This window comes from Centruroides sculpturatus, unplaced genomic scaffold (genome assembly GCF_000671375.1).
Source record: "Centruroides sculpturatus isolate CEXI.00-Female unplaced genomic scaffold, Cexi_2.0 scaffold278, whole genome shotgun sequence".
Classification (NCBI taxonomy): domain Eukaryota; kingdom Metazoa; phylum Arthropoda; class Arachnida; order Scorpiones; family Buthidae; genus Centruroides; species Centruroides sculpturatus.
Window position 1 is genome coordinate 303,937 of NW_019384546.1, and position 27,686 is coordinate 331,622.

Here is a 27,686-nt window from a genome sequence, read left to right on the forward strand (position 1 = left end):
AATGAATTATAAATTTCAATTAAACAAACCATGATTCTCAAGCTTCTCAGAAGTTGATTTTTTAACAGTAGATCTTATGCTGTCATTACTATCTTCGCTGCTTGCTTCATTTCCACTATCGACAGATGACTGCTTACAAAGTTTTAATCTTTCATTCATGTCTTGATCTCCTTGAGATTTTTCTTGCAATTTTATCTTTTCTTTCACTGATTCCTATTTTAATTATATAAAAATTATCTAAAATTGTTTATAATTGTTTTAAATTACAAAAAGAAAAATGCAGTGTTATAAAGTGATGCAAAATGCTAGGACTGGATCACTGAAGCAAATTAAACTACTAAAGCAAGAATCTGATTACTTAAAAAATAAGTAGCACTTTTTAAACTATTAATTGTCGATCCCAGGTTTAAAAAGTTTGATTTATATAATGATGTTAATACTATGTTCTATGAATTATGAGAGCATATTAAGAATAAATAGATAAAGAGCATATTATAATTAACTGATAATTAATAACCATTAATACTTACGATGAAGAAAACAGTCATACTTGAAACATCTTCGGCAAAATAGTGTGTGAAATGAATGCATACTCTGCTCACTCATTACAGATTGAGCATTAGGTCCATCAATATTTGGAGTACACTCAGGAGGCATAGCATTTGGATCTAATCTTTCTACTAATTCCCTGTATCTATATTTAATATGTAATTTAATTATAAAAATTACCAAAAACTAATAATAATAATATTTTAATACAAATTATTAGTCAATATGTTACATTTTCTATTAGATATTAAACTTTTAAAACACATTAATTTTATTTATTAAATTAAATAATCAATAAACTGATCTTATCAAAATGGCAATTTTATGATAAAATAAATAAGTGAATAAATGTATAATCACAACTATAATAATTGCTAGTAATCAAAATATGTTATTAGTTTCTTTGTTTCATTCAAAATAATTATGTATTTGCAAATTAGCATAATCTAAAATATCTTGGCACTATGAGTTTGTTGCAACACTCTGGGATTCTTTGATGAACAGTGCATGAAACACTAAACTAAAAAAAAATTAACAAGCTTTCAAATTTTACCTATAAATACAACATATGAATAAATGTTCAATAAATGAATCCAAACAAAAATTCAACTTAGATGACAGTTAAATTCTTTTCATGGAAGTTTTTCTTTAGTAAAGGTAAGCTTGGCACTTCAAAGCAAAATGTAGAAAATCGTAATAAAAATCTTGTGGGTACCACTTCCAAGCATCAAGCTTACCTTTACCAAAGAAACACTTTAAAAAAAAAACTTTGACTGTCAACCAAATTGTCATAATTTTTTACTTGGTGCAATTTTTTATATTTGTTTGGATATCAATTGTTTTTTGGTTAATGACGGTAATTACATCAAGACATAAGATGATGACATACTGTACAGTTTGGTCAGTGCTCTGTGATGAGAAACCACTGACCAAATGTTTTCAATACCCCATTTAGTAAAATCGTTATAAGTCTTAATTTGTATAAATTTGAGCTTTTTCTTTTTTTGTTATTCTGGATAACATTTTGAATAAAAATCATATGTTTCCATGCAATTTTATCCTTACAAGCATAAAATTAAGTGATAAAAGTAAAATAACTTTATGGTGAACCCCCATGAACTTTGACCTGTAGACCTAGAAGTTTCACCAAGCACTTCACTGATAATAAAAAAGACTCAAGTTTAAAATTTGAGCATTCTAACCAACCCTATTGTTCTTTCTCTAGGAGTGGATGAAGTACTAGATAACTATAGGCAGTACTATAGGCATTTGGAGGACGAAAAAATTGGCTACTATGATTCCTGTATATATAGTCAGTCAGTGACATTTTTACTTGGTGTGGAATCACTGCTGTAACTCTTGATCTAAATTATCAATAATAAACTTTCATTAAGGAGCCTAAAAATATTGATTTCGAAATGCATTCAGAATTATGATCCCACTTTCAGTGATCTAAAATTATATTTATTCCAAATTCCTATCATATTAATATCAACTGAATTCTATCATTTTAACTGAAAATCGAGCATTCCATTTACATTCAAATATTCCATAATAACCTTTCTTATTTGCATTATTTTATTACAAACTTGTATCAGATTTGTTTTCATTGTTAATTATCACAACAATTATTAAAATATATTAATTTAAAATTGAATTAATAATAATAAATTTTAAGTAGTATTTACTTTTCCTTTAGTTCTGCCGGAGAACCTTTATCAGGAAATACAGCTGATATTGCAGCAAAAATACATTCTGAAGGAAATGAGGATCTCAACTTCTGCTTTCTCCCTATTAATAAAAATTCATATTTAAAACATATAATTTACATATATTTAGTATTATATTATAAGTATTGCTATATTAATTCTTCGTCATTTCAATACATTTGCATTTTTGACAATTTAAACTAGACACAAAAATTTTTCATTATGTTTTTTATTCAAATTTATAAAATTAAATATGATTATCTTAAAAATAATCATTGAGAAATTAAGATTTTTAACTTTATTGGGGAGAAGTGTTTGAAGAATTTGGAATGATTAGTGTTATATAAGGACTTAAGATGTTAGTAGTATAAGATTTCATAAATTACCTGAATTATTTCAATTACAGTTTTGTTTCTAATTTAGAAAAATAATATTTTAGAAAATAAAAATAAAAAATATTCATTACAAATTCAAAAATTTTTCAAGCAGATATTTACAAATATCATGTATTAAATTGTGGATAGAAAATAAATAGTGTTAACAAGCATCAAAATAATTCATCATATAGCCCAATCATATCATGCTGGATTATGATTACATCTATCAGTATATTTATATAAAAAATTAATTTGTGGTAAATAATATACTACATCAAAAAATTAATCTAGAAATAAAAATATTAAAATGAGAAAACTAACATGAAAAAAATGTTTAAAATGTTTTCAATGAATAATTCAATTCAATTCTGTTGTTTTTACAAAAGCTTACAGATTTATATTCTATGAAATATTTATTAAAATAAAATGTTACGCCAGACTCACTAGTGAAATATTAAATAAAAATACAAGATGAACATACATGTAAAAAATAAGCTCAAAAAATCAACATGTTGAAGTTAAGATATTTACAACTAAAAGTACAAGAAATGGTAATGCATAATTTTTCAATGAATAATTCAATTCAATTCTGTTGTTTTTACAAAAGCTTACAGATTTATATTCTATGAAATATTTATTAAAATAAAATGTTACGCCAGACTCACTAGTGAAATATTAAATAAAAATACAAGATGAACATACATGTAAAAAATAAGCTCAAAAAATCAACATGTTGAAGTTAAGATATTTACAACTAAAAGTACAAGAAATGGTAATGCATAATTATTTCATCAATATTATATTGATACTAAATTATTTTATTCATAATAATATATACATTATAATAAATATTTAATATTTTAATATAATTTTAAAATTATCATCATTAACTAATAAAAATTTGAAATAAATAGAATTTAAAATTTAGATTATAATTTCTAAACTAAATAATTTTATGTAATAAATTTATTTTCTCTACCTGAATCCAAATTTTCCGTGTTATTCTGAGTGGTTTTTTGTGATCTTCGTTTAACTGATGATAATTTCTCCGATTTTTCTTCTTCTTTCTCTCCATTATCTTTACTTTCTAAATCTTGATATACTTTTAAAGCTTGCACAAGTTCAACAAAGATTTCATCATTAATAAAACCACATTCTCTATCTCCATGTACTTTTCCATCATAGTTTTTTAATAATTCTTCTATGAATGAACCGTCTTGATCTAACACTTCATCTCCCATATATGGGATATTATGCAAAACAGTCTCATCTTCAACCTAATAATAATAATAAAAGAAATTATTTCCATAAATTCTAATACAATAATAAAAATAAGCAATCTAAGTTCATAAATAATCAAAACTTTCATCCAGAACCTTTCAACCTTTTCTTGTTGACAGAAGTCATTTCTCAGTTTTGAACATATCAAAAAAAGTTAAAACTAACAAGTACAGTACAGTACAGATGTACAGTACAGGTATTGTACTGTATCAAACTGGTCATCCAGCCACTGATATTTGCCATAATGAGTTGGCATATTAACTGATTTTAACATTTACAAATATAAAAAATAAAACTTTATTCATCTGGCTTAGAAAAGTTTATTATATAAAGATTACAATTTTTTAAATGCAAAATGATATACTTTCAACATTTCATGGAAAATTTCATTAAAAAAAGAAATTTCTAATATACATAGTACGATCCAAAAGTTCAGGGACTTGGCTTAAAATTCCTTACCTTAAAAAGTTTATATTGCCGATGCATAACCACCTTTAAAGCAATCACCTTGGGCAATGATACACTTTTGCCAGTGCTCGTATAACTTCTGAAAGCACTGCTGGAAACCATTTTTTGAAACCTCCCATAAGGCATCCTGTAATGCTGCTCTCACCTCATCTGATGACACAAAACAGCATCCCTGCAAATGCTTTTTCATTGATGGAAACAAATAAAATTCATACGGGGCTAAGTCCGGTAAATAGGCGGGACGTGGAAGCACATTAATTTGAGTTGTCATGCAGAAGGTACCAGTCTCCACTTTGCCAGATCTGTGGCCATTTATGACGAATGAATTCCCTCAAACAACATAAAATGTCTAGATAATGCTGCCTTCGGGAATAAATTCTGAATGAACAATTCTTTGAGAATCAAAAAACACCTCCATTATGACTTTTCCTTTGCTCGGTGCATGTTAAGATTTTCCGTTAAAATATGCTGGTAACTAGTCTTTGATAAGTGAGTAGCCGCAGCAATTTTTTCAAGGGTTTGGCGACGATCTTTGCGAACATATTGAGAGACCAACTCAACATTTTTCTCATTCCGTGAAGTCGAAGGTCGGCCAGAGCATTCATTGTCTGCGATGGATTCTCGGCCCTTTTTAAAACGCCGATGTCATTTGTACACCTTTGATTTTGCCATGATAAAATCACCGTACACCTTTCTTAGCAATTTTAAAGTCTCCATAGGTGTTTTACCTAAATGCTGACAAAACTTAATGTTGCAGCGCTGTTCTTAAAACTTCATTTTTATTATGTCGCAAAACAAAGTAACTATCTCCAAAAGAAAACAACAGCATTCACAGTTTAATCACGTGACATGGGTGAAATCAACCTGAATACGTAGGAAAGGTTTGATAGAATCAATTTCATATGCTGTAACTTCAAATATATGTTTTTGTTGTCATACTGTAGTCCCCGAACTTTTGGATCATACCACGTACAACTTAATACCGTTAGTCCAATTGTATTTGACTCTTTGAGATATAGAGTCCAGCAAAATAATCACCTAGTTTCAAAAGTAAATGAAAAAACATGGTAGTTATTCGAGTTGCTCTGGGAAATTGAAAAAATCACCAACTGTTTTTCTAGTTAAAAATTTTTTTGCCACTTCAAATTATTTTATTGCCACCAGTTTTACTTACTAATTAATGCAGGTGCTGGTAGTCTTATCTGAAAAGCAAATTTAGTGTGTTATGCTGTCACTTAGAAATAGGAATCATTTCTGAATAATTTTTTAATGAACAATTCCAAATAACACATTTGATCACAATGCTTAAACGGTATTTTGCATGTTCTGTCATATCAAAATTTTTATGCTTTAGTTTACTGAAAAACAGCAAAGTAAAAAAAAATGTCCCCAAAATTTCTCCAAATTTTTTGTCAATCGCTTAGAAGTCTGGAAATGTTGGGTTGCATTACACAAAAACTGCCTTTGGTTCTCAATGTCACTTTCTGCTTTCCTGTCCAAATTTGCCACATGTCATGACATCATTAGATATGTGGGGCACAGGAGCTCAACATTCTGCTATTTTTCCTGAAGTGTACTTTGTGAATCAATTTCATGCTAAACATTGAAACAAGAGAACTTCAGTTTTTATCACCGGTATTATATTCTTATTGCCACTTTAATAAAAATATCACCTAGTGACAATTTTGGCAGTATGCAGTGAGATCCCTCAATACTTTAAACTTTTATTGTATAATCAGTTTACCATTTTGTTTCTTCAACCAAGCTTGGTAAACAATACAGTCTTAACACTTTATTTCAAAAAAGTTACACTACTGACAAAAAGTTTAAGACCAACAACAAAATATGTGGTAACTTAATTACATTTATTATGACTTGTTCAGGTTTTTACAGTTGTCAACAGCAACCAGACACAAGAATTTAACATAATAATAATTACATCTTGTTTTCATCAAGGTATCTGCAACAAGCTTTAATCGTGGCTGCACAAACCTGTAGCAAAAGCAAAGCTCCAACAGTTTATCCAGTAGAAAGGATGATATCCCATGTAGCTTGTATAGATGTCAAGAGTTGTTGTCGGACATCGTGATGTGTCTGGTCTGTTAAATTTGTCTGTCCACAAAGTCCAAAAACTGAGTAATAGGAGACAAGTCAAGTGACACTAGGACTTAAAGTAATAAACTATTAATTTTAGTTTATTATTTAGTTTATTACTTTAAGTCCTAGTGTGTATCTCCAACTCCATTGTCAGAAGCCTCTTCTAGCCACTCAAATTAGCCACTCAGATTTGGGTTAAAGATAAAATATAAATCATATAAATTGCAGGTTAAGACACAATAATTCTTTTATTCTAACTGATGTCATCCTGACTCTAACTGACGGATCCTGACTTGGACTGGAGATCTTATGATTTCCTGGTCGACTTTAATTTCAATTAAATTTTGCCATCCTAGACAAAATGAGCAGGGTCTGATAGACCCAAATCTCACACGATGATAAACAGAAACTTATTTTTAACAAAAAAATCGACAAAACAATCATTTGAAGAATAATGAAACATAAGAACATTAAGCACAGACACCATTAAAGTGACTAGTGACTTTAATGGTGACTTCTACTGAGTATTAATTGAATAAACAACCTCTAAGTATCTCTCCTGACTAGGCATCTCACCCGTTTTATCCTTTACAGTATGCTTTGAATTCAGATTACTATTTATAAATAACTTGCCAATTATTTGATAAACTTGAAAATATATTAAAATTTCAAATCAACTGACACAGTACTGGTAGCATTTAGTTTATTTTAGAAATCAGTTTTAGTAATTTGTGAATAATAAATGACATACTTTATTCTAGTTAGTTGTTAAAATTAAAAGTTTCAATTATACAAAATGTTTCAAAATCAAGCTACAGAATAAGCAGTGATGGCTGGCAAGATTTCCATTTTCAATACCAAAAGCTAATACTGATTAATATTGATACTTTAAACTACTCATGATACTGGTATCAATACTTTTATGGTATCAGAACAGCCAGATGTCTGTGTTCATGAGATGAGAAATAAATATATATAAGGTTTTTAAGTAATATTCTCCTCAAATTCCAATCAGACATTTCCCTAGCATGAGCATACTTAGTGGCTGAACATCATGGAGAATTGGTAATGGCCTGCTCACCAGTTCAATAACATTGGACAACAATGATTTTGTTTCGGGCTCAAAATTAGCATATTCTTATGTATTTTCATCTGCTAAATTCAAAAATCACTATAAAAATGACCGATTAGCTCTTGCTTTAGAGCAGCAATTCCCAACCAGTGGTCCACAAGAGCTAAAACAGTGTTTCTCAACCTCTAACGAATTGTCGCCCCCTTCAACCTAGTATTGCCCCCTTCAATAACACAGTTACCTATTATCGTCCCACTTCACTTCAAAATTCCAATGCTGAGGACCAAGACTAATGCCAAATTCATAATGCATTGAATAGACTAGTGACTAGTATAATGTTATTTGTTTAATTATTGTATGATATAACGAATAAAATATCTAATTATTCTTAATACAGTAGAGCCTCGATTAACCAATACCTCGGTTAACCGACCATCCTAGTTGGCAAATTTCAAATGTCCGCTAGTGATGTGGCGCTACAATATTTGGCTATGTCTTGGCTACTTTAATATTATTTTTACGTGTTTTAGCTGGCAACACTCATTCGACCATGAAAGGGAGCCAGTATTTAAACGAAGCTTAATTTTCTAATTTTTAACGATACAATAGCGACGATTATTATTTTAAAAAATTTTTGTTAGGCTTAACATCGATGAAAATTCAACGCAAAATAGGTTAATAGCGATATACTAATATACTAATTACATGGGATATAATAATATACTACACTAATAATGGATTTTTTCATACTTTTCGGTTATCCGACTTTTCAATTATCCGACCAACCCCAGTCCCCAATTGAGTCGGATAATCAAGGCTCTACTGTATAATGTTTTACTATATCGCCCAGAAAATTGTTTTTCGCCCCCCAAAATATAAATTGTTACTAATCGCCCCCTCAACATGAAAAAACGCCCACATGGGGGCGATATCGCCCCGTTGAGAAACACTGAGATAAAATATGGTCCGCAAAAGATTTAAAACTTTTATTCGTTTTAAATTATAATTTAAAATTATTGACATAATCTAAATAATAAAAATATATGAAAAAGGTTTTATAGTAAAATTTGTAAAAAAATATTCCATTACAAAATAGTGCATCTTCAATTATTTCAAATTTTTGTTGGTGTTTTTCCTGTAAAACTCCTCAGATCAGCATATAACGAAACTACACTTTATTATGGAATATATATTTATGCAAACATGACAGCCCTCCTTGACTCAATCAATTATGCTGAGCACAAGTGAAAAATATGTGGCGATCTAAATGTCATAGCTGTACTCTTAGGAATGCAACTGGGGTACACTAAATACTGTTGCTTTTTATGTATGTGGGACAGTAAGGATATGAAATCACATTACATTCAAGCAGACTGGCCTGCAAGAAATCTTGACTCTACCAAGAAAAATATCGTTGCCTAGCCTCTCGTGGACCCAAAAGATGTTCTTCTTCCACCTCTTCATATCAAGCTGGGTTTTGTCAAAAGATTAAACCAGAAAGGACAGGCATGTAAGTACTTAAGAGACAAATTTCCTAGATTGAGTGATGCAAAGGTTAAGGAAGATATTTTTGTTGGGCCATAAATTCAAAAACTTGTAAAGGATCCTGCATTTGACCAAGTTTTGGAGGGGAAAAAAAGGAAGCTTGGGAAACCTTAAAGGTAGTTATTTGTGGATTCTTAGGCAACAAAAGAGAGAATAACTACACTTGGTGACAATACTTCTGGAAAAATATCATCAATTCGGATGCAACATGTCCCTCAAAATACATTTTCTCCATTCCCACCTAGACTTTTTCCCTCCTAGTTGTGGAGCTGTCAGTGATGAACATGGGGAAAGATTCCAGCAGGATATTTCTGTATTGGAACAAAGATATCAGGGCCATTGCAATGAAGCAATGCTTGCGGATTACTGCTGGTCTGTGTGTAGGGATGCAGCAGAACTCACTTACAAGAGGCAAGCCAAAAGAAAACAATCTCATGAAGTCACCACATGATTCTCTTTACACTGAACCACCTGCCAGGTATTCTTCTATTAATTTAGAACTCTTAGAATGTTACTGTAATTTAAAAAAATTCAAAATCACTTTCAATGTTGTTAGCATATGTAATTAAAATGTATCATTTTCTCTTATGCTGTTAAAATCACCTATTGTATACCACAGAAACTAGAACTAATAAAAATTTTTCTTTGTCATATTCAATTTTCTCACCCCAAAATTAGTAAGATTTCACTCATGAAATAGAGGAAACATTCAAAAACATTTTTTTTGTTGTCCAGTGTAATCTGTGATGTTCAAACACTGAGTCTCTGGTCACTTCTTTTTTTTTAAGGCTGAACTTGTGGCTCTTAAATTTCCAACATAATGATATGCTTTTCCTATCAAGAAATAAGTACAAAATAATTGATGTATTGAAATGACAAAATCCCCATTTTTGAAAAGGGTTTACATAACAAATATACAATGCCATAATAATGACTGAAACAATATGGCTGGTGTTATTCAAAGATATAACTCCTACCCTCACCTGCCACTAATGCCTCAGCATAGTGATAAGACTGTACTTGATCAAAGAAACAAAATAGTAAACATTGACCTTTCTGATAGTACAATAAAAATTTAAATAATATCTATCAGGTTGTAAAGGTGAAATTTAGATATTTTGAAAAAATTTTTATTGATCAATTAACTCCACAATAACAATTACAGTTTTACAAGTCATGTAGGTAATCATCATCAATATCACATCTCACCACCTTTGCTGCAAACTTTCAATTCCATGAACATAGAATGACTGAAACAAAATTATATTGTCAATGTAATTCTGTAGAGCATGAAATAGATGGTAGTCAGTTGGCATCAAGTCTGGGCTGTACAATGGATGAGGCAGAACCTCCCAGTCCAGGCTGGCCAGCTTCTCTAAGGCCATCTTTGCTTTATGCGCTGGCACATTGTCATGGTGATATTGAACTTTGTCAATTTTTGGAGTGTAGGGAAACCCACATCAAATGTTCTAGAACATTTTTTTCCAGTAATTTCTAGAAAAAAATTTAAATGTCTAAATTTTACCTTTGGAACCTGATATGATGTCCTTTTCATTTATCTTTTGAAAATGAGAGATTATTCTACTGAATGCTGTATCATTTTATAATTTTGGCTTGTCAGTTCTGCAGATTAAAAATAGACTAGAGCACATATACTCACTGCACGAAAAAAACTGATCCTTTTTAGCATCAAAATTATTTGCCGTAAGGAATAAATATAAAATCCTGAAATTAATATAATTTTTTAAATTTCTCTTAACTATTTTTTTTTTTTTTGCTTCCATATCTTGTTTATCTTGTAAATAAATAAATAATAAATACAAATAAGTTTTTAAATTACACTTGTAAATTTTTGTAGAAATATTAACAAGTGAACCCTTTCAGATGAATGTTGAGCTGGAACTTGAAACTTTTTCCTTACCTAAATTGGAATTGGGAAAGACAATTCTGTAAGCCACTAACTTCACAATTGTTTGCAGGACCTGCTAGGCCAGATCAAGAGATAATTAAATATCATGATAATAAAGATTATTTTCATCAATAAAATGTTTGAGACAAGTTGAAAACATTTGAAAAAAGCAGGTTCATCACAATTTTTGACCAAGCAGTCAGCTGTTTGTGTATTAAAAGTGAGATCCAGCATATTTTCAAAGTCAAATGAGTTATCCAAGTTACCTTTAGTTAATTTTTATCCAAGTTATCTTTGTCATAACCAGATCATGCATACCAAATCATATTCTTAAAATGGAGTGAACAGAATTTATTATAGACACACAAATGCATTTGCATGACCATTCAACCTTTAGTAGCTCACTGTTGTCAGGTTTTGATCTAACCTCCTGTTTAATCCTTGATATAATAAGAGTTGTATTGGCAAAAGAAGTATACATCAAGAAACTAAACATATTTGATGGCTTTGGGTGGTATAACAGATACTGCTACACTTTGTCAGTCATTATGTTCTGACAAAGCATTGAGTAAAATAGTGGTAAAGCCTTCTATATTCAAAAAGTGAAGTATTACCTGTTAAATTTTCAACCTTTGTCCTTAACCTAGCAGGTTACACAAACAATTGCAAAGTTAGTAGCTTATGGAATCATCTTTCCCAACTTCAAATTAGGTAAGGGTGAAGTTTCAAGTCATAACTCAACATTCACTTGCAATAGTTTTCTTGTAATCTTGTAATATTTATTTGTTTGCAATGCTTTTATGAGCATATTGACTGAAGGATGAAGATAAAATTTAAAATAGTTTATTATATTGAATTATAACAAGTAAAATGATTACTATGCACTGAATATTTTTCTTCTGTCACTAAATTTATGTTAATTAATTACAATTGAGTAATTTTGATAACTTAAAAATTCTATGCAAGCATACCATGAAATTCTGCTGAATAGGAGCCCAGGTATACATTGTTGGTATAGGTGAAACAGCATATATTATAGAAATTGGTTTAGAATGGCAAGTACCATCAGACATTTTCATTTCACTCTGAAAAATAAATGAAAAATTCAAACTATAACATGAAAAAATATATAAAATTCATAAAATTTTATTCAATTAATATAAAAATAATTGCCTGGGCTATGCCAAGGCTTCTAGGGTAACTTTTGCACTTTCCTGTCCGATTTAAAAAAAATTCCCACGTTAGATTTTGATGATTTTGGTGTCAAAATGCTCATTAGAACCCTGGCATGTGCTTAAATTACTTTTCGGAAAATATAATTAACTCTGAGAAAAGATATATTCAAAAAACAAAAGTGTCGACTTTCACCTCTAAATAACAAAAAAGTATTTTGACATTTTTGGGTGCTGTTTTTTAGAATATAATGCCAGACAGTTACTTCATATTTTTGCAGAGTTTGGTAAATTTCAATTAAATTATGGAAAAGTTATCCGAGTTCAAAGAAAAAGGAACTGGATTTATGTCTCTCATCCCCACTAGATGACGCCATGTTACCTAGCTCTTTGCCTCTACTGTAACTGAATACCCAGGCCTGTACCTATTTAAAGGAAATGTCATTTCCTTTCATCAACATGTCAGCAGTTACACTCAACTTCTTCCTGTCATCCCATCAAAAATTTTCAACTTTTATGTAACTATTTCAAATATATGTTTTTTAGGGCATGTCAATCAATTCACCGATGTTATGTTTCAGAGTCCCTCAGTTGAGATTGGACAAAATCTCTAACGCAGTTGCTTTTAATGAGTGACTCCAATTTATCCAAGACTTTTCTCGCTTAAATGCAAACTAATTTTATTTTATTATTCTTTATTTCTTATTTTTTAGTTTACTTTATTTACTTTCCTTTAATTCAATTTCTTTATACAGTTTTCAAGGAAAAGTGTATAAAGAAATAAATTCTGATGAAAAGTACAGATAAAAAATCTGTACTTTTCATCATATCTTTTTTCTCATCTCAACAATAAATCACTTATAATCTTTCATTTTGTTACATATTAGTACTCAAACTGCTCGCTCAGGCTAACTACATCGATATACATCATCTCAAGTTTCTCAATGTGACCTATCTAGTTTTAAAAATTATACAAATCCAACATTACTATAATTCTCTTTTTGTCAATAATTTATTGTCAAGAATTATGTAATAAATTAAAATGACAGATATGAATCATAATAAGTTTATTTTGCTTTTTATCAATTCTCCCTAAAATAAATACTAAATAATCTATTAAAAGTAAATAACCTAATAAATAAATTACCTTTATTTAATAAGAAGCTCAATGTTAATTGAGTTTCTTATTAATCAAAAATCATTTATTTACTAATGTATCTGTTATTACAATGTAATTAAATCAACCTAATCTGTATTAATAATGCTTACATTTCTAATATTTAATTGAAAAAAATATAATTTATATAAGAAACAAAATAATACTACATTCTGCTTTTCAAATGTAATTTGAAAACTGTTGATTCTTCTTGAAAGCTTGATACAATCCTGGCAAGATAAATCCTGATTTGAAAATATTCTAACAAAGTAATTTCATAATAATAAAAATTCCTGATAAAATAATTTCTAATAAATTAAAATTTCAACTAGAAAAAGTTTAGTCAACACACTATCCAGGTATAAATAAATAAATTAAGGTTATATGGAATTTTTAGAATTTCAATAACAATTCTATTAAATTTAAGATATAATTTATAATAAAAATTAGTAAATTCTTCATAAATTACATATTATTAATTAATTAGTACATTAAATAAATGTATACATATAACATTTTATTTTCATTTTATATATTCATAGAACAGATAAGTAAAATCATAAAACTATTTAATGATTAAATGATAACTAACATTAATTGAGATTGGTGTTTTGAATCTTGGTGGCATCAGTTTGGCAGTGAATTTTGTTGGCAATTTTTGTGCAATTTAACTAATTTTGAATTTTTGTTTTCTGTTAAGGTAAGATAATCATTTTGATTTAATATGTCAAAGAGAATATATTCTTGTTGCTAGAGAATTTGGATGAGACAATTTTAAGATTCAAATCTAGATTGGCATTACTGGAGAAGAAGCTGATGCAAGAGAAGGTTTTGGCTTCAACTGCAGAACAAGTGAATTTGCAATGGCAAATCTCAGAAATTAGTTTACGTATGGAGTGCTATGAATGTTTTATAAGATACAGTAACAAGGTTATTTCGGGTTCCCCGAGTCAGATCAAGAAGATAAGATCCAAATTAAGGATACTATGTTAAACTTTTCTTGCAATAAGTTGAATGTTGATAAAGCTTCCTTAGAAAAATGTTACAGATTAGGATATCATAAAACTGGAAGGAAGAGATTAATTTTTATGTAAATTTTTGGATTATAGTGATAAATGTAAGATCAAAAGTTTGTCATTTAAACTGAAAAGTTCTGATATTTATATAATGGATGAACTACCTACCTCCTTTGACTAGAGAAGTTAGGAAAATAGTAAGAGTCTTGCTAAAAAAGAAAAAGGGCAGAGATTAATATAAACGATGGTAATGTAGACAAGGTTTTCACTTCCTCAAAAAGGATGGAAATGCAAGGTGGATCATGATCTTGTTCTGATGTTTTAATAATGTCGTGGAACTGTGAGAGAATTCTGAATAAATCTTATTTATTTTGGCAATTTTTTTCATCTTTTCAGGTTGTCTTTCTCTTGGAAACTTGTTGGTATGGTAAATCTGCTGTTATGGAGTTTCGCAATTGTCAAAATTTTGTGATCATTCAGGAAGCTGGTTTTCATGAGACAGACAGAGGACATTATATAGGAGGTTGGATGCTTTTGTTAAGCAAATTGTTAACTTATAAGAGTTTTGGTACAGACCAGGTCTTATTTGATGATCAAAATTAAATTAGGTAATAGATTGGTTATTTTTTGTTTTTTGTATCTATGGCCTGTTATTTGGGAAGATATTCAGAATGAGATTATTATGGTTGTTCAAAGTTATAACGTTGACATTCTAATGGGCAACTTTAACACACATACAGGACTCACAAGATTGGGTCCTGGAAATTTTGGGTGAGTTGGACTGGTGTTAGTTATAGAAAATATCACAAAATATGATAGTAAATCTACAAGGTAAATCAATTTTGTTTTGTGACAATTTTGGCTATCCGATTATGAATAAGAGATCCATTTACCTCTAAAGGGTGTTATTCTTATGCAACTTCATTAGATAGTTCAGTTATTGATTTGGCTCTAATTAGATTAGGTCTTATGTCACTGGATTCAAGTTTTGCAGTTTTGGATAAAGTATCTAATAGTCATTTTCTGATTAGGCTAATTTAAACTGTAATTTGGAAGAGAAATTAACTAAGAAAGTAGTGAAGCCAAGATCAGTAGATTCCAAGTTATTTTGAAAATATAATTGCAGTCTGGTAATAAATCAAAAATATAATGAGTTAATGTCAAGAATTTAGGGCTATTCAGAGTTTACTGCTGATTTTTTAATCTAGTTGTAAGAGATATTTTTGTTGATTGAAATAAAAAAACCTAATGTTAAATTTTCTTGGTTTGACCTGAACTGTAGAATGAGTATTTTAAGAAGAAATCAAGCATTGAATGCAATAAGATGGGCAAAATTTGGAGATCAGATTGCAGTATCTAACTTCGTCAAGGAGCAAAATATCACTCGTGATGTAGAGCAAAGAAGAAATTATTTTTGCAGAGATCGAATAAAGACTTGGCTTCTGGATATCTTTATTCAATCTCTGCAAAAAGCCAGATCTGGATTGAGTAAAATGTTTTGTGAAAGTATTTGGCTCAGAATGTTACAAGCCAGATCTTTTGTTGTATGATTTGTGTTATAATTGGCAAGATGATGTTTTGAATGTAGAAAGTATCTCTTTGGAAGTAGTCAGCTGTGTCATCAATAAAAGACAGTACTGCTCCAAGAATTGATGGCATTTCTTTAGAATTCTATAAAAATTGTCCTACACTATTTAATTATTTAGCTTCATTTAATATCTACAAATTGAGAGATATGCCACCATATTGGCATGAAAGTAAAATTATCTCAATATATAAAAAAGGTTCTAGAAATCATCCAGAGGTATTTCATTACTACCTACTATTTTTAAAATATTCTGTAAGATTCTATAAAGGCAATTAGTTGTGTGACTAAATAATTATGAGGTTTTTTAGATTTCAGATTAGTTTTCACTCTGTTTTCTCTATGGAAATAATATTTTTGTATTGTACATTTATATTCAACAGTTTGAGGAGTTTGAAGACAGTTATAGTTTGAAGAGAAAACGTGGGAAAGTTTTGTCTTTTTTGTAGATTTACAATCAGCATTTGATTCTCTGAATAGAGATATTTTATGGCACCATTTATGGTCTAAGTTATAGATTTGTTAATTGTCTAATCAATTATTGGATTAGACAATTAACAATTAATTATTTAACTTGTTTTAAAAACAAAGCTTTAGAGTACAAATTTAATTAGTAGTATTTTAATTTAATAATTGATTGGGGCATGCCAACATACTTAAATTCTGTGTAAACTGTGACAGTTTAGTGTAGTTTTAGTGATATAGCATATACAGTATAATATGTTAAAAAATATGACTTCTCTCAGAATGGAAAATAGTGAATTTTGTGGTTTTGAAGTTACTTTGATGCTTATCATGGATAGTTGAGTGTAAAGCTTTTATAAACAAAAGGATTTTACATTTTAAAAAATAATTTTAGTCAAATTATGATTTTATAAGCTTGTTATGTAATAATAAGAATTATATTAGTATATATAATTTTACTGCTAATGTCTAATATATTTTTTTTCTTGTTTGTTTAGCCACCAGGAAATTTAAAATGTTATAAAAGTGGCAGTCACTGTTGGCAATGTTGGCAGTGAATTTAGTCAGTGATTTTGGTGCGATTTAAGTAATTACAAATTTTTGTTTTCTGTTACAGGTAATGTGACTTAGTTTTATTTTTATTTTTAGTTGTATGTTATGCCAATAGTTCACTGCCAATTTGTGTTGTGTATGATATGTTGTTTTTTATTGTTGTTGTTTTGCCTGTAAAAATAAGTATTTACCTTGTACTAATAAAATAAATGAATAAATAATTAATATTAATTAGAATTATTTTTCACCAAAAATTGTTCTCAATTATAACTTAATTACCGTATTTCCTTGATTAAATCTAAGATTCAAATAAATCCTGGAAAATCAAGATGCTGTTAAAAACAAAGCCTGAGTTGAAAAGCATGAGAAACATGTTGAAATACTGCAAAGTATAGGGTAATGTAGTTTAGTGACAAGTAAAGAGTTTAACTAAAATTTTATTTCTTTAAATTGCCTACAATTGGACAGCAGTTTTTAGTCCAAGATTCACTGAAACGTTTTTTGAAATGCTGTCAAATATTGAGCCTAGGAAAGTCGTGATCAAACTCATAAATCAAAAGCTTACCAACCAAAGAACAATTATGAAAACTCAAATTGGAGATGATGAGTTTGAACCAAAAGATGATAGTCAAGATTTGAAAATGACATCAAAAACAGGACAAATGACATCAATTCAGTTGTTACATTGTTAATCCAATGTAACAACTAAATTGGGTTAACTAATTATTTCAAGTGTTGCAGCTGTAACCATAAGTCCAGTCAATAAACAGTTTTGATAGTTCCAAAAATGTACAAGTACTTAAATCGTTCTTTCAATTTTTACCCACTTGTCTCCTATTGCAAGGTAATAAAACCTGGCCTCAGATAAAAATATAAGAAACACTTCTTAAAAATAAACTCCCTAGGGATTTAATTGAGGAAGTACGGCAATTAAAGTTTTTATAGAGTTAATGATACCTTTTTCAGTAAAGGTGAATGAGATGGAACTTCTGCAGGAAAAAGAGCAATTGCTTTACTCTCCTGATGAATTTTATCTAAAATTATAGCAGTTTCTGTTATGTGACGTCTGTTATTAATAAAAGCAGCCTGAAAACAATTTAAAACTTTATTATAAAAATTTTTATAACTCAAATGACAAATATTTCAAAATAATATCTATAACATATAAAAACTGTATTTTCAAATGGAAGAAGAAATCTTAGAAAGAAGCCCATTAATAGCATATCTCAAGAATAAAATAAAAAACTATGATATATATAATAGAATTTAAATGCCTTATAAGTGCCTTAAATAATTAACAGTTTGTTATTACTGATGACTACTGAATGCATATCATAAAATCTCTTAGATTTAATAATTGTATACATCAATTGTTATATTAAACTTTTAATAAAAATATTATTTTGACAACTTTAGTTATGAAATATTATAATTTAATGATATGAGATCACATAATCACATGAGATCACAGTTAATAATCTGTTCAAAATAATCTATCTATATATATATCTTTATAGGCAAAATCTATTTCTAACTTTTCAACTGGCTTTTCATTATTATTTACTTTCAAAAATGCTGTCATATTTTCAAAATGTTTTAAAATTTACTATAAAATAAAAAATATTAAAATCAAAATATATCTGTGAAAAAATATGAAAAATAAAGAAAAATACTGAATGTTTATAAAAGGATAATAAAATTTCTATTTAGTTATTTAATCAAGACAATTCAGAAAAAGGGCATTACTATGGTCTATGGTGTTTCCACCTAAACCCTAATAGAGCCAAAATTTTTTTGGTGAGTCAACCCTAACCCCAAACCACTGCACACCAAATTAAAGCTTTAAACTCACATATGTTGTGGCATAAAAATTCAAAAAATTTCTGTGATTTTTCCTGGATATCTCAAAAAAGCCTTGCCATCTGTGATCAAATAAAAACTATGTGATAATTTATATAAGAGCTATATCATTATTTTTACATGCATGTTTACTATGTGAAACAACCAAAACAAGAAATGTTTGAAGTTTTACTCTCCCTGGTGAAGCCTGTTACAAGCTGAAAAAACACTCTTCGAAAGAACAATGTTCAATCTATCAATATATATCTGCAAAGTTTCATTAATTTATAACTCCCTGAAAAATAAAATTATTTGATTAAATTCAGAATTCTTAGTACAGTAGAGCCTCGAAAACTCGGCCTAATGTGGACCGAAGGAAGGGTGGCCGAGTTTGTGAAAATGCTGGGTTATCGGGAATGGGGTTAAAAAAATAAGTACGAGTGTTTACTCAGAAAATACTGTACTGTACTTGTATGTATTGTTTACTTGAGAATACAACAGAGAATAAACTGCCCAAATACCCTTAAACAACGGAAAAGTACGTCTTTTATGAAGGCATAGAGCCTTTACTACATGAAAATGAAAATTAATGAATACACTGTACAGTAATTTACCTGATAAGACAGACCTCATAAAGACAGCTTTATGCCTCATAAAGTATTTTTCTGATACTTTATGAGGCATAAAGCTGTCTTTATCATGAAAATTAATTAACTAAGGATTTTTTTGCCCTGCCAGGGTGTGGCCGAGTTATCCGGAGTGCCGGGTTATCGACTGCCGAGTTTTCGAGGCTCTACTGTACTGTGTATTATGTTTGAATGTATTCTAATACATTCAACATAATCTTCAAAAAATTTTTTAAAGGATTAAGTCATTTCTTTTACAGAAAAATATTGTCATTTGTCAAAAAAAAAAAAAAAATTTCTAGCAATGCAGTCATAATTTCACATATAATAAAACTTCAAAAAATAATTGGAGTTAAATTATATTAAATAAATTAGATATTAAGACAATTATAATCTAATTAATAATTAAAATATTTTGTGCTCACTTTTACTTCATCATTTCTTCTAAAACGTTTTAATTGTCTAAGTCTCATGTATTCTGACTTGACACGCTTCTTCCATTCTGCAGATACCTTTACTACTTCAGATGAAGTTTTCTCACTTTTACCAGTATTTGATCTAATATAAAACAAGAGATTTCAATTTGTGAATGAAAAAGGACAATTATTGCCGAGAACAAAACAATATTTATTAAATAAATTAAATAAAAATTTAAGAAAATGAAACAAAATGAAAAAACAAACCATATTTGCTTAATAGAACATTGTGGAGTGGAATAGTTCCATATTTTTTATAGCAAAAGTTACATATACATTTTCAATTAGTCACAGTTTGCCAACCTCTGCTCTAATGAATTTTTATAAACTATCAAATTTGGCAGTTTGTTTCAATATTTAAATGATACATAAGTACGTTCGTGCAAATATGTAATTTATTCTTATTTAGACTGTAAAAATATTCATTCATTGAGTGAAAATATCAAGTCATTTTGAATAAATGTTATAACAACTATATGTAATTTTTAAATAAATGAAATATATAGCATATTAGATGATACAAAAATTAAAATGGAAATAAAGCTTAAAACCAAATATTTAAATAGAAAATATGATGGTATTACTTTCCAAAGGTGCAAAATATTTTTAGGATCAAAATTTCTCCCATAATCATTATCACACAAAATAAAACAATAATTTACAAACAAATTAATAATTACTACTATGTAGTTTGAAAAATTGAAATTAAATCATACGGATTTGCTGTTCAACACTAAATATAAATTAAAATGAACAATTATTTTATTGTGAGATCGTCAATGCTGGGTTACAATTTTTAATCATATTTTTATTTTAGTTAATTCAAAATATTTGTTCTTCACCTCAAATTAGTAGTGTCTTGCCCCTGTACATCATACTTTCCTGCTAGCAGCAGTTTAGTGTCAGGTCATCTATTTAACTCCTTTCAGGGAAAAATTTTTTAATTGAAATAATGTGACTTTCGGTCCAAACCAGAAATTTGTATTAATTAATTAATTAATTAATTGGGGCCCCCTGCCCTAAACTTTCCATATCTGGTCTTGGCTTTCATCTGTCTAACTCCATTCTTGAGATTATGGAAAGACAGACAGATGGACGTATAACAGTGAAAATTTATTGGTCTACAATTTTTTCAAATTGTAGCCCAATAAAAGTTTTTTAACCTAAAACAACACTTTAATTTAAGCACATGTCATCATCATAAGATAGCTTATACAATTATAAACTTGATGTAATACATTGATTAATAGAAATAACACTGAAGTTGTCACCGTTACTACAATGACTATTTTTAGCACTGAAAACTAATTAATGGACTTTTTAATGTCCAAAAATGCAAAATTTCTTTATGACAATGGCCTTGCAATTTTTTTTTCTGAAAAATTATTTAAGAAATGCACAAACATTTTGCAATAATACAAAATAATAATATGTAAAAACTTTTATTACAGAAATTTAAATCTCATGGTCTGAATAGTAGGTACGGTACATTAATTTTGGTTGAGTTTGGCTGAACAGATTTTTGTACTATTGAACTTGAAACACATTTACTTTAATTATGACCACCCATGAATTTATATCAGTGGTCATAATTAGAGTAAAGATGCTTCAAGCTCAACAGTACAAAAATCTGTTCAGCCAAACTCAACCAAAATTAATGTACAGTACTATTCAGACAATGTGATTTCAATTTCTGTAATAAAAGTTTTTACAGTCTTTTGCTATCAGAGGAAAATGGTGCTGTATTGGAATAAATAAGACATAGTAAAGAAAACAAAGGTAATGGTTTACAATAGTTTTATTCTGACTCAATTACAAATATGGTTCAATATGTTGCCCTTGCATATGTTCCATAAACTGGATTCTATGAAATGCATTTACCACTGCAAAAAGCAGCATATTTCCACTAATTTGTGACATGTGAAGCATTATTTAGTCCTTTACAGTTGCTAAACTATCCACATGTCTTTGGTAAACCAAGCTTTTTAAATACCTCCATAACCAAAAGTCACATGGAGTGAGGTCAGATGAATGGGCTGGCCATTTCATAGAGAATACTTGACTAATTATTTGGTCTTCAGCAAAATGCTATCATAGGAGTTGCTGCACATTCAATGTAAGGGGCTGCTCCATCCTGCATAAACTTGAGTTGAGACATCCATGCTGCTGGATTTGTAGAATAATGAAGTTAAGCAGCATTTCTCGGTATCTCACTGCAGTGTCAGAACAAGTCACTCGCTGATCCAGTTGGTTTGGATTCTTCGAAAAAGTATGGACCAATTATGATTGAGAGAGCAAAGCCAAACCATACTGTGACTTTCCATGCAAGGAAATCTGGTCAAACATGAGGGGTCTCAGTAACCCAAACATAACAATTGTGTTTATTGACAATACCATTTAGATAAAAATATGCTTCATCACTCCATGGGAAAAATGCAGGCATGTTTCTGGAAGCAGTTATTGAATGTGGCAAATCTTGTAGGGAGAAACACTTCACCACTTTGTCCATATCCAGTTACCATAGATCTCATGATGTTTGGACAATATCCAGGTAACTGGATATTGTCCAAACACCATGAGATCTATGTGAAGAATTACCTTCAACTACAGCATTGCAACATGTTCCTCATTTGATATTAATCTACACCTTTGTCTTGGTTGCATTTGTAAATTTTTCAAATTTCATGGTGTGAGATCATTTTCCACAAACCAGTAAGAGTCAGAGAACCTTTCCATAAACCCTTTGCTATCTGGAATAACCAAAGTACAACAGAAACATTACTATTATTTTGGTAATAAAGCTTTACAAATGAAGCACAATCACATAAATAGAGCATTGCATTAAGTAACCATAACATAAATGTCAAACCAGTTGCACTTATATGCAAATCTGATGATGTCAGTTGACTGGAATTTGCATAATTTCATGTTTGTGAGTGTGAATATGCTGTAAAGTACTATATTATTTTTCCGCCCTCTACAACGATTATCAACACGACTGTGTGCCGGAAATAGCCGTTACCTAACGGGTACTTTACGCAGATTCGCATTAACATGCCAGGCCTGGACTTTAAGCGTGCACCGAATTAAATAATGACCAAGTTTGTCAATAATAAATCAAATATTTAATTAATTTCCAGTAATAAACTATTTACAAAATTTAGTAAAAATCAAATAACAATTTATTCAATGAAAAATCAATAAGAATCAACCCGACAAAACTCAAATCAATCTAGTTTCTAACTTAAATCTATTCCCCTTTGGAATTCGACAAAATTCAAAGACTTAACTTATATACAATAATAATTCTTATGAATTAAAGATCCTAATCGTCACCTCAATATACTAGGAACCTATTTCCTCAACTCTCAAGACTTTCTCTATTCGTCAATCCACAAATCAGATAACTTCAAAATCGCCTTGGAACTATTTGATCCTATCGGATACCTCTCTCATTCACTGCTATGAAGATCACCAAGCTCGTTGCTATCAGAAGCTCACCTCGTTCGTCTTCACTTGAGGTTCAGTCTTTATACTGTGAGGTGATGTCACAATTCTGAATGCGATCACTTCCCTCATTTACATACTTATTTGCTAACAAACTTTTTGCTGTTTGTCTGGCAGCCTATTTTCCGACAATACTCGCTAACCTTTTACATTATCCTTTTTGACAATTTTCGGGATGTTTTTATTCTTTAAGGTTTAGTGAGTCCCTAAGTTGTGCTGATGGGGTCTCCCCCCTTTTCTCGGTGCGGACTTACTTTTTTCCGCTCGGGAGCACAAGTGTGCGTGAGTTTTTTTCTACGGCACTTTTCTCTTGTTGGTGAGTTGGTTTCTCTTCTATTTTTAAGTTTCTAAGGTGAATGGTGAGGAAACCTTCGTCCTAACAAAACATAAGCTCCAAACAAAAATATAATAAAAAGCAAAAATAAAAGTAAATAAAAATAATGCTTGGACTTGGTTCCTTACAATGCATATTATATCCATTCCCCTGATGACAAAAATCTGAAGTAAAAACTTTTATTACAGAAATCAAAATCCCATGGTCTGAATAGAATGTTCACCAATTTTAGTTGAGTTTGGCCAAACAGATTTTGTACAATCAAGATTGAAACACATCTACTTTACTTACGATCACCCAGTATTTTAAAATTTATTTTATAATAATCTGAAAATATGAAAAAAAAAATGTTTACAAAATAATGATAAAACTTCTATTAATATTTAGTTATTTAATCAAAACAATTCAGACAAAGTTTTTAAATGTAGTTTAACATTAACTAGCAAATTTTCTATGTGGAAAATGAATGAATTATTCATTTTAATTCAAGCTGATACAAAATTTCATCCATTAGTTTCAAAAAGTGTTTTAAAATAAAAACAGATTTTCTTTTTCAGTTCTTTTTAAAGCTCTGTTTTAGTTTGATTTTTCATAAAAATCTAAACTATGGTTTGATAAGGCAATGAGGAAGACAGACTTGTCCTTACAGCAATTTGCAATATAACAAGTGACTGAACTATCAGAATTAAAATAACAGTGTTTCAAATTCACTTTTAAAACACATGATTTCCCTGTGTTTCCAATTAATGTCTATAGGCTTAGCCAAGACTCTAGTTCGTTTTTTTTTGTAACATTTATGCTGTTATTGCCATAATATTAATTTTCTGCTTAATATGCTCCCAAACCTCATTTGTGCTATCAGATAAATTCTGCAACTCTGTTATTTTCTAATAAAAATAATTTATTTTTATTAAAATAAAACAATAAATTTTACACAATTGTATTAGTCTATTCAGGAAGACCTTCGTCAAAAAAATATAATAAAGGTATGTAGTTATGTTCCAAAAAAGTACCATGTTATACAAATTCATGCTACATGAAACAAAGGATTAATGCAAAAACATGAAGTTAGGTTCCAAAAGTTCGCAAAAGTATACTATTGTTTTTCGTTACTAAGAAAACTATGTTTATTCAGGTAATCAATAATTTATTTCCAATCAATAATTAACTAACAATCACAATTAAAAGTATTGTATTACACGTTAATATTAATTTTACTTAAATGAAAATGTTTTCTTTACAAAATATTGTCATCTTCTGAACTTTTCTTTGTTGATCTTGATCAGACATATCAGCAACATATTCATTTTTTTTTATTTTTATCATAAAAAATAAAAATTTATTAATCAAAAATTTGTTATAGCAAGTAGTGTTTGTTCAGTTGAGTACAAGCAATTTTCAGTAGAATTTGTGATTGAATACCGAAATGTTGGAGTTAGGAACAGTTTGAGTACCAATATATTTTGTTTATCATTTTTATGAATGATTACTTACCTATTTTAAAAAAAGCTTAATAACACTTACCTAAAATTGTTCAAATAAATATTACTAAATACGAAGATTAATCTATAAAAACAAAACACAGTAACAGTCTTAAAGGCTAAAGTCTGAAAGCGACGACGACACTTAGTTAATAGGAAAGCTAGGACAAGGAGAAAAAAAATTGCACCATCAGTTTTCATTAAAGAAAACCTGACGAAAGCCATAAAAGAAATTAAAAATTTCAATAATCTAAATCCATGGGCAAATTTGAGATGACATGCACGATTATTTGAATAAAAAAAAATTTAACAAATTTGCAGCACTTAAAAGTTGTGAAATTTTATACGGAGGGTTTCCCAAATTCTCAAACTGTGTTAGAGCAAAACCATGTTGTATGAGAACTACCTGTATTTTTAATTAAATAATGTTTTAAAATGTTGCGAGGATTGTTGGTACAAATGTTTTTTTTTAACCACAATCTCCATCAGAAATTTAATCAAGTTAATAATAAATTCATCTCTTTGATATCATTTGTAAAATGTTATAAATGAAAATTGATCTTTATCTTAATTATTGTGTATTAATTTTCTACATGCTTTGTATTTTTATTAATTGTCGAATAACTTACATTTATGAGATTACACCCATCGTGAATCGATTAATCGTCATATAATGATATGTTACAGAAAATACTTTCGAGTGAATTAATTGTTTTATCCATATCAATTTTATACTTAGATTAAATGAATCATATTTTTTTTAGTGTTTTGAATACATTTCTACACGCAATTTGAAAATTACTCGTTAAAATTAAAATTAATTTTTATATTAAGAAACTGTAAAAATTTAATTTTAAAAAAATCTCTTGATTCTTCTNAACAAATGTTACAAATTTTAGAAGTCAAAGCTTTATTGGAAAAAAACATTTTTCAAAACTTCTCCATTCCATCATTGGACCCAAATATTTTAAAAATGAAAATTCAAATGAGAATATCTAGTATTTTTTTTTTTATTGAGTGTTTTAGAAAATTTGAATGCAAGGACACTTTTTTAAAAATAAAACAGAACTTTTTTTTGAATCAAAACAACTACATTTTAAGCTAAGTTTTAAAATGTAAACATAACTTTGTAAACTCAAGGATAAACACAATGATGATAACAACAACAAAAAATACATACATAAAAATAAAATAGTTTTAAAATACAACAAAATAAATTTTAATAAATATGAAAATAAAAAGCATTTTTTACGTTTATTTTGTTGTATTGTTACATTTATGTGTTAAAAATCCATTAACTTTACACATAGCTGTTTTGGTTCTAATTCTGAAAAAATTGTCTATACATTCAAACTTCTTAAAACACTAAACAAAGTACTAGATATTCTCATTCAAATTTCCATTTTTTTTTTAATATTTGGGTCTGATGATAAAACAGAGAAGTCCCGAAAAAATGTCTTACCCATAAAGCTTTAACTCCTAAAAATTTGTAGCATTTCTGTTTTTCTCTTTTACTTATTGAAATATAGTATCATTACGACATTGAAATTTGTGTCAGCAATTATTTAATCAAATAATAAATAAGAAAACCACAAAGAATAAAATAAGCCTATAAAATTTTCAATAATAAATAAATTGTCTTGCTAATTCAACAAAAAATTTCACCTAAGTAAATAAACTAAAACAGTAAATATAACTTTTATTCTACGAGCTGACCAATGCCGTATCTTATCGGGCTAGATAAGCTCGTAGTTTATAATGTATTGGGTTGTAATGTTGTTGTTTATAACTATAAATTATTTTGAATTCCAGTTGATATAATTCACATTCACAAGCAGAAGTACACATGGGTGTCCAAAATTAAAGCAACAAACACAAAACCTATATAAAATCAACACCATAAAATATAAACAGCTGAAATAAAGTGCAATCTTATTGTGCAAATATAAATGAGTCACAACACTGTATGACAAATGTAAAAGTGAGTTATATGTATAGCAAAACTGTTTCTGTCAAAGAATCATCTATAGGACCAATAACAGTCCTGAGATATTGTACATGACACTGTTGATTTTTCCGTTTTATATGAATTCCATGTTGTACGAGTCACTTAGATTTTACAAATACGTGAGCCATTCACAGTCCGGCACACGTATTTGTAAAATATAAGTGACTCGTACAACATGGAATTTATATAAAACGGAAAAATCAACAGTGTTATAGGGGGGTCGACTTGTATTGTGTTTACACTGCATACACATACCCAGTGTTTCAAGATTAATACATATAAGAAATGTCAATAATATAATTAATTAAACGTTTAGAAAATCAAATACCTATTCATCTTTCCAGTATCTTTGGTTTTTAAATGATTAGATGAAAAATTATTTTTTAAAAAAAATTATAAATTTTGATTAATCCGCGCTACTCTCCTTGTTGTCAAACAACACATCTTAAAAGTAAAAATTAC

At 29.0% G+C, this 27,686-nt stretch overlaps 1 protein-coding gene across 1 annotated transcript; it reads right to left on the bottom strand.

Annotated features, from left to right (window-relative positions):
• On the bottom strand, positions 1 to 27,686 carry LOC111623522 (histone-lysine N-methyltransferase EZH2-like). Its single transcript, XM_023366123.1, has 10 exons — positions 27,553 to 27,686; positions 19,844 to 19,976; positions 17,911 to 18,039; positions 13,506 to 13,565; positions 11,979 to 12,092; positions 3,615 to 3,912; positions 2,238 to 2,340; positions 531 to 694; positions 339 to 439; positions 1 to 213 (listed from the first exon to the last, which is right to left on the bottom strand). The coding sequence occupies exons 1-10, from the start codon at positions 27,558 to 27,560 to the stop codon at positions 16 to 18; spliced, it is 1,308 nt and encodes a 435-aa protein (XP_023221891.1). The 5' UTR covers positions 27,561 to 27,686; the 3' UTR covers positions 1 to 15.